General features: G+C 36.0%; 1 protein-coding gene across 1 annotated transcript in view; it reads right to left on the reverse strand.

Annotated features, from left to right (window-relative positions):
• ntm (neurotrimin) overlaps positions 1–8,110 on the reverse strand; it is a 398,170-nt gene extending 390,060 nt beyond the window's left edge. The window contains exon 1 of the mRNA XM_051120656.1: positions 7,875–8,110. Within this exon, the coding sequence (XP_050976613.1) occupies positions 7,875–7,935 (61 nt within the window). The 5' untranslated portion in view covers positions 7,936–8,110. The remainder of the gene's footprint in view (positions 1–7,874) is intronic.
• Positions 8,111–9,648: the final 1,538 nt, after the last annotated feature.

Raw genomic sequence — 9,648 nt, forward strand, 5'->3', positions numbered from 1 at the left:
TGGAAACTGTAATGACGGAAATTCTCCAAATGCAATCTACTACAAAACCCCCTTAGCTGGTTTCATAATTCTACTCAAAGTCATTTTGGCTTCAACTGACAGAGAAAGGCTGATTGATCCAATACATGCCATTTTCGGTTGGAAGACTTTTGTATTGACAAGTAACGCCCATTATTTCTTAAAAGCTGAGTAGCAGCACTCTGATAGATTAGCAGAGCTTTTTTAATCAGGGTTTGCGCAGGGTAACAGCACAATCCCTGATAGCTCTAATTGAAATGTCCAAGCTTTACTCTACCTCTTCACTCCTCATAGAGGCCACATACTAATCAAAAACAGAAGGATTAGAGTCTCAACATGTGCTGCTCAATCACTCTATCCACCATCTGTTAGATGAACAACACACTCAACACTGATCTCCAACACCACCAGCAACAGCAGGAGTCACTTCATGCAAAAAAAATCACATTTATTTCAAAAGACCAAGGAAAATAAGTTTACTGCACTATGGAAAGTAATGAAGGTTAACTCTGTGAATGTTTTTTGAGAAATGCTGAATCAGAGTTTTGAATAGTTTTAAACAAGTCCTATTTCACCGAAAATAATTAAATAGTTATGTAACTTATGTTACTGTGAAACATTACTCAATCTCACACAATTCTAGAATGCAATGCTTTACAAAGACGTCATTATTCAAGGATTAGCCGAGCCAACTATACAAAACTCGCCAGAAACACAACCATTAAATGCTGGTGAAGGGCATTTACATAGAAGTTTTAAAGGTAACCATGGGTATTAAGACTTGTACAGACTTAATATAGCAAATGATGTCTCTCACTGAAATATGTAGTAGAAAATCAATAAAAGAGTTGCGTTATTTCAAAAATCCACATCGTTTTATACATTTTTGTGGGGCGCTATTATTAATATGACGTGAAATGGTTGCACTTGTTGAGCTACTGCTGCTACCTGTTGCTATTTTTACCACAACACAACTCAAAATACATAAAATGATACGATAGCCACAGCTACTGAAAGAGGTGATGATAGATATGAGTGTAGGCTTAAACCAAATGCTGTACCATCGATTGTTCCTCACAAGGAGTCTAAACGCCCCTGTATATCGAGTGAGATCTTCACAAAGAAACTCCTTTAGTGGCTGTGGTATCATGACAAGCGCTAGCATGTTTACATCCTGCCAGGATGGCATCTAGCCTTTCTTGTCTCTGCCATTTGTAAGCTCTTTCAGTAGCTGTGGTCTACTAAAAGCCTCAAAGGCATAAGGGCTAAAGTGGAGAGAACAAAGACATGGTTCTTTAGGAAGCTGTATACGTCAACAGGCATCTTCCCATTCTTGACTCCTCTTTTTATTGCTAGGAAAGCTGTGAAAACTTACAATGATTCTTTCATTGACCTTCGACTGAAAATTACACCCAAAAGCCGCACAATGTGGCATTGTATCAGTATTTTATTTACTGGGTTATGTTGTAGTAAAAATAGCAACAGGTACCACCAGTAGCTCACAGATTGCAACCATTTTACATCATCAAAATAACTGCGCCCCCCCATATTCTAAAATGTGTATAAAATGATGTGGATTTTTAAAATAACGTGAATTTTTCAACCCAGTCTCATAAAAATACGTACCTCCGGGTGCTTTTCTGCAACACCGTTTTTATGTACCTTACTGCATGTTTCGTGGCAGTTTCAAAGAGAAATGTCCAACAAGTGTCATTAACACACAGGTTCATTACGTGAACCTTGGTGCGTTTTTATTACGTTGCTATAGGTACGTTTTGCTGTGTTTTTATTACGTTAAAACAAGTACGTATTGCGGCAGTTCAAAATTTAAAAATTCCGGGGATTAAAAAAAAAGTCGCTAAAAGTTAATGCTCTATCGTGTTGGAAATATGCCGTATGCCAAACCCAACCCTAAACCTACCTGACAGTTTTTATATCAGAACTGATATAAAAATGCATTTGTTGATGCAAGCGTGCCATTTGAATCTTCCTTGTGTGCAGATTTGAACTGTTTTGTCAAACCGTAGTTACACAGGATTCGCACCAGAGCTCTTCACCTCTCAAGTACATCTCCGTATTGCGTTAGCTACCGAACAAACCTACCATCTGTGAAAACCCACAGATATGAAGCTGGATATGTGATGCTAACATTCAAAAGCATCAGTTTTCAAATCTACCAGCATATTAAAATTGTTTTGAAGTCACAACATAATATTCTCAGACTAATTGTGCGAAAATTACTCTTTATTAATTGAAACTCTGTAAATCATACTTTGTGTGAAAAGGAATAAAAGGTGTCTGAGTTTTTCTGCCTCTATTAGTGTTCATTTCTTTTGGAAACTGCAGTGATATCTGTCTCGTGAAAAAGTGCCCCAGGTACTGTTTTGCCATGAGAAGAGGTAGAAATCTTTCAGTAAGAGACATAATTTACACTATACTAAGCCATACAATTCTCAATACCTGTGGTTCTCTTTAAAGGCACAGTGAAAAAAATTGTTTTGGGTAAGAGAGAATGTAGAAAATGATGTTTAAATTTAATTCTGACTGTTTTTGGTGAAAGAAATCTTGACTAAGATAAGAAAAGGCCTTCTGAGGACAAAAAGAGATTTTGTTTTGTAAATCCCAACAAGAACGTGCTGAATATGGTTAATATCCACTTTAAACAAAAGCTTGGAGGGATTTACTGTAGAACTGCACAATTAATAAAAAACAAGATAATCGATTACTAATATGTACAAGGATATTTTATATATCTTTTGTGATTAATATGGCATATGTTTTAGGTTTCAATCCATTTGTGACATCTGCCAGTTGCCATAATCACACTAATAATACTGAGATTTAGTCAAAGTCATCAAGATTCAATATTAATGATTTTTTTTTTTGTCACAACTATAAATAGAACATAACTTGCATTGAAATGTAAACCTAGTCAGCTCCTCAGACAGTGTTAAAGATTTCTACCTCTCTGTGATTGCAGCAGAGATGAGTTTGACAGGTTTATTAATGCTTCAAGAGAAAGAGCATGTATGTTCCAGCTGTATGGCATTTTGAAAGTAACAAAGCAACTGGCTAACACATGTCTTATTATTAGCTTCAGAACAGTGGGGCTCCAGAAACATGAAAAGAAACAGCCATTAATGTCACAGAACTCAAACCCTAAACATACCATTTTGGACACTTTGTATAAGACATAAATATAGGTCAGAAAATGCTGTTTCGTCCTGGATTCCTAGTATTTAAGTGCTCAAGGCTTTGAACAGTCGCTTGATTGTTCCTGAGCGAATATCTGAAACGTCAAAAGTTTTTCAATTGCATTTTGTTTGACATGCTGGTTACATAGAGACAGCAATATTGGACTGCCAACTTATGAAGGCTGCATTCTTCATCCGTGACAACCAATGAATAGCCACATCTATGGATGTTCACTGCACCAAGTCCTAATCTAAACCTCTGGGTCATTCATACTTCACAGAACCACTCACTGGACACAGTGCTGAACTTCTTTTGTGAATGAGCACAGTGTATAGCAGAATCTTCTCACGTCATTGAAGCTGATATTTAATGAGGGCCACATTTGAACATATATGAAGGCTACTTTGTACTATTTTCATTCCTTGTGGAATAAACAAGCAGGTTTGATGCTCATGGAAAAGTCAGAGGGTTTGACATGTTTTCCAGAGCTACTTATTAGCCACTGCCAACTCAATTTTTAGGCATGAATGTACTCAGACAAACGTGTGAAATTCAAAAACAGGTGGGAAATTGGTTTGACGCATAACCGGTGTACAATTTATAATCCAGGTTTTATTTTTATTCACATCTAAAAATCACAGCAGCTTCACAGAACTCCCTGCAGATGTGGAGATTTCCAAATTAGATTGCTTGAATAAGTCGTTCTGTGTACTTATTAAGGGAAACACATTTCAATAAACACAAAATCACATTCGCTCAAAGTAACTGGAATGAAAAGAACAACGACAAATGGAGAAGTAATTGTGGCCCTAAAGGCTACGTCAAAAAAATGGCAGCACACACTAACATTTTATTTCACCACTTGAAAAAAACGGAGAGTCCTCCTGTCCTCTTGATCAAATTAGCAAAGAGGTAATTTAGCATCAGGTCTAAAATCAGCACCGCTTTCTGTCGTCACAGACACCTAATATGTCTAATTTGTGTAATAACACATCATGCTGAGACTCAGCAGGACCGTATCACTTTGGATAGGTGAAGCTGCATTTGATATCTTAATAAAGGGCGTCTTCAGACTAAAGATCATGTTATTTTTTCATTAAGAGCAAGGACTGAGGCGTAATCTCTCGAGGATTATCAGAACACCTCTAAAATCAAATGGCTCACTACATTTTGGCATATCCTAATTAGGACTAAAACAAATATAGCAATATTTTAAGCCTTTTGACAGTATCTGATTTATATTTTCATGCTCATGATCATGAAATTACTTAAAAAGGTAGCTTTTTTTCATTCAGAAGAAGCACTGGAACCAAATTTGTTATTGTCAAGCAGTTCAAAATGTTTAAAGAAGTAAAACGCAGTAAAAATGTAGTTTAAAAAAATATATTTTTACTGAAAATACTGAAGAAAGAAAATGTCCACCAATAAACATTTTGTATAAAAACAATAAAATATGTCATAATTTGCATTTTTATTTTGTATAATGTATTTGTATATTGTATAATTTGTTGTTAAACTATGGCATCATCTGGTTAAAAGTGCACTTCTTGTTGGAAATTCAAGTGAACACACTATATACGGTGTATAAAATGTCATAGAACAGTTCATAAGTATGTGACTGCGGGCAATTTTACACAAAATTAAGATTACAAATGCAAATTAACTTAGTGTAATGACACCATATGGAAACTTAATGGGCAAATAAAAATCCCCTTGACATTACGTTGTTTAATTTCATATGGTCACCGAATCATTTCAAATATATCATCCAGCCCTAGACCTTCATTTCTCTGAATTACAACTATTGTAGAGTCTGTTTTTATTGTAAAGATGTCTTCTCCTCATGCTCCACTGTGTCAACCACTGATTAAACTTCATGAGTTGAATTCTTCTTGAGCAATGATCCTGAAGTGTATTTCAAAGGAAGTTCTCTCTGTTAAATCACTGTACTCTATTCTCTCAGTGTGAAGCTGGACCACAGCTGTGGCACCAAATTTCAATTTAATGACATATAATTCCTGCCGTGGCTGAGGCAGGGTTAGAAAAGTGACAGGGGGTTCAATGGACAGTTCAGGCCTGGAGGGATGTTGGCTTGAGCACTGCAGGGGAGTCTGTAGCTTCCTGGCAACTTACTGGCAACCAATGACATCTTCCCTTTCCCTCCCTCTGTCCCGAAGAAAAAAAAAAAAAACACTCTTAACCCCTGACAACCTCCATTAAACACAACGAGTCTAATTCTACACTAGTGGAAGCTTGTGCAGACAGTGGGGGCTACTTGGACAAGCATGTATATTTGCTTAGTATGTGTAACATTTTTTGAAGAGGGACATGTCACGGTCAGATTTGGAGTATGTGAATTCTGTTACGAGCACTTGAGAACCAGTCTGAAAAGAGTGCTTGCCACTTTTTTCGATTTTCATTTGCCCTCAAAGTCACCACTTCCATTAAAAAAAAAGATATCCTTGAACACAACATCATGTACCAGACCAATCGATTAAAGGGACAGTACACCTACAAATCAAAATTCTGTCATGTCTTACTTACCCTTGTGTCTTCCTTTTGTTTTTATACATTTTTGGAAAAAAAAAAATAAGACTCTGCTTGTCACTGTTTTGCCAACAATTATAATAAATAGTCACTGTGTGCTTTAAAGAAATACTGTATAACATGCGTTCACTATTTTTATAATACATTCATATTGTGCACAATATATTCAAAATCTTCTTAAGTCATACAATAGCTTTGTGTAATAAACAAACAGAAATTTAAATTATTAAACAGAAAACTCATCAACTCTAGTGAGATGTTAAAGGTGCAACATAGGAGAAGCAACAGATCTTGTATTGCGATACACATCCAAGCGAAACAGATTATCAAAAAAGGGGAAAAAATGTATGGATGAAGACAGATGTGAATGTGAGCTTGCAGTTGATTGTAAGAAAGGGGTGAAGTTAAAGTAGACGAAATGACTGAAGAATACATAAGTCACCAGAGAAAAGTATGTTATTCTACTGAAAGATCAAGTTGTGATATTTTTATTAAAAACTAAAACAATTAAAAAATAAAAAAAAATAAAACAGACAGAATTCATTTCATGTTTCATTTGGCTGAATTCGGAACATTAAATTCCAAATGGGACACCTTGTGGTCACGCACACTTGGTGGCCATTGTAAATTTGCAATCCAAACAGTACATGAAGAGCCCTGTCCCAAATGATAATGTGCACTTGCAGACTAACAATACCAGCCACATGTGCCGGTGTCCGTTAAGTCCACAAAACTGTAGGGTTCCATTCATCATTTTAGCTTTCAGAAGGGTGCTCGCTGAGGCGAGCTCCTTAATAGACTTCTACCCAACAGTTAAAGTGGCTTTAAGTCACAAAAGTGTAGACTCAGGCCCTTTCCCAAATGACACATTTCATGTGCACTTCATGTGGCAGCCGCGTCCGCATGTCTGATAAGTCCACGAGACCGTAAGGTGTCCAATTTGTCATTTTAGCTTTCAGAAGGGTGTTCCTTTGCACACCTCTACCGAGCTCACACTGAGGCGAACTCCACAGCAGACTTCTACTAACTAGACAGTCAAAGTGTCATTATGTTATGAACGTATGGACCCCACGAGAGTTTAGGGTGCCATTTGGGACAGGTCGAACTTATGAATCAATTCAATCTGACTTATGAACAAACCTGTGAAATGAACTGGTCAGTTGAACTGGATAAATCAATTCCTTAAAAAGATTCGAATCGCGAATCGTTCGTTTACGAACTGGAAATCGCTTCTTCTGTCAGGAACATCCTGAGAGAGATAATGTATAGCGAAATTAGCGATTTTGAGCGAGTAACGATTCGGTCTGTTCCTCACAGTCGTATCATAAGACTTAAAAAGACTTTAACTATAACACATGAAACATACAGACTACTTTTATAGACATTTTTTCGTATATGTATGTTTGACATTCACCCCCCATTCATCGTCTTTGCTTGGAAAATTCGGCTATATGATGTTCCTAAAGAAAGACATGACGGTAAGTAAATGATGACAGAATTTTACATTTTAGTGATCTATCCCTCATATATCAAATGATTATTAGCATTTCTTCTTCAAATCATGCCCTAACAGCAAAACAAATCTTAGTCTAACAAGCAAGCGAGACAACTGACGCGTCCTCCTAACCGGGCATATGTTAAACACGGGTTCATTGCCTCGGCAGATTAACCCGTCTTAACTCAGATAAGCAAAACCCAGTATATCTTTGCAACCAACTTAAACCAGCTGATCAGAAACTAAGATGGGAGCTGCTCTCCAAACTCACTCATTACACTGTTGCGCAGTCACGCAGATGTGAAACAAGTGCACGCGTCTGGAAGGACCGCGTCCTCTCACCATCTCCAGTGCGCTTTTCACAAAACTTTCAAACGCAAATATAAAGTCAAACACCAGTCGTCCGTCTAAAATGCAGAAAATGCATCAAAAGCCAAAAAGAATATGCCCATCCTAACAGTTTGAAACCGCGTAAAACGAGTTTCACTTGTCTTCATTGATTGCGAGCGCGTCCGGCATGAGACGCGTACAAAAATCTCCGCTCAAAGCCAGTTGATTTTCCTTCCAAATAAAAACACTTTGCGGACAATATTTAAATCTTCAGAAACGATTATCTTACCTTGTTGAATCAAAGCGATGGATATTCCAGCCAGGACGACCCAGTACACGGGATTCTTCATGGCGTCTGGAGCGGATTGAGCGCGAGTGAGGTCTGCGTGATTGTTTTCCTTCTTGCAAATACCAATTTGAAAATCCGGAGGAATAAGTGGAAGTGTAGTCCCAGGCTCTAAGTAACTGTGAAGTAGGCACTCGCTCACTCACCTACGCAGGCGCTGAGAAGTCCCTCCTTCAGTGAGGTATTGCTTATAGAGCTGTTTGGCTAGGCTTCCACAGGATTACAAGAACCCGCTGTTTTCATTTGCTCAAGAAATGTGACTGTGCATTTAAAGTGCAATGCTTGGGTTAGTTTCCAAATCTTGTATCTGCTGCATATCCTCAGGCCATTTGTTTTATTGCTTAATAATTTAATAATCCTGTTGTTGAGTTATTATTTAGCACCGGTTTAATTTTCCAGCATGTCCGCTTTAAATTAATTTACCCTACTGTCATGAAATTGCTTCGTTAGGCTATTAATGAAACATGCAATGTCTGATACTCAGGTTTTTTTTGTACCGTGTGTCTCCAACTTTAATAGAATTTTCCCATACCTGTCTGCTACAAATTAGCCTATAGTTTTAATTTAAAATGATATAGAAATAGTTTAAAATAATAAATAGTAAACAAAAGAGAGAGAGAGAGAGTGTGTGTGTGTGTGTGTGTGTGTGTGTGTGTGTATATATATATATATATATATATATATATAATATACATACACACTACCAGTCTGTTTTTAAAAGAAGTTACTTCTGCTCACCAAGCCAGAATTTATTTGATCCAAAGTACAGCAAAAACAGTAATATTTTTACTATTTAAAATAACTGTTTTCCATTAAAATATATTTTAAAATGTAATTTATTCTTATGATTTTAAAGCAGAATTTATTCCAGTCACATGATCCTTCAGAAATCATTCTAATATTCTGATTTGCATTTATTATTTTTATTATGTTGAAAACGGCTGAGTAGAATTTTTTCAGGTTTCTTTGATGAATAGGAAGTTCAGAAGAATATTAACATTTATCTGAAACAGAAATCTTTTGTAACATTAAAAATGTCTTTTATCTCTCTTAAAAAATGTCTTTGATCAATTTAAAGCATCCTTGCTAAATAAAAATATTAAGTTCTATCATTTCTTTGCGCAAAAATCTTGTACTCAACTGTTTTAAATATTGATAATAGTAATAAAAATGTTTCTTAAACAGCAAATCAGCATATTAGAATAATTTCTGAAGGATCATGTGACACTGAAGACTTGAGTAATGATGCTAAAATTTTAGCTTTCATCACAGGAATAAATTACATTTTAAAATATATTCCAATAGAAAGCAGTTATTTTAAATATTAAAAATATTTAACAGTATTACTACTTTTGCAGTAATATTTTGGCTCAAATAACTGCAGGCTTAGTGAGCAGAAGAGACTTCTTTAAAAAACATTAAAAATCTTACTGTTCAAAAACATACATACATAGACTAAACTCTACAATTATGCTAAATTACAATTAAAAAAATAAATGTTAAGTGGTTATATAGTCATGTTCAAATCATTTTCATTTTATTTTTTTCAATCAAATCCATTTTTACTCAGAAACCCTTGTAGCTCATTTTTTAATTGGTTAAACTGACCATGTTACAACTTGCAAAATTCCCTGGTCTCTCCAAAGCACTTTTTATGGTCTGAGGAAGTGGGCCTATGAGAGACATCAGAAGATGATTAAAAACATTACATGAGTTT

The sequence above is a fragment of the Labeo rohita genome, chromosome 10, assembly GCF_022985175.1.
Source record: "Labeo rohita strain BAU-BD-2019 chromosome 10, IGBB_LRoh.1.0, whole genome shotgun sequence".
NCBI classification, from domain to species: Eukaryota; Metazoa; Chordata; class Actinopteri; order Cypriniformes; family Cyprinidae; genus Labeo; species Labeo rohita.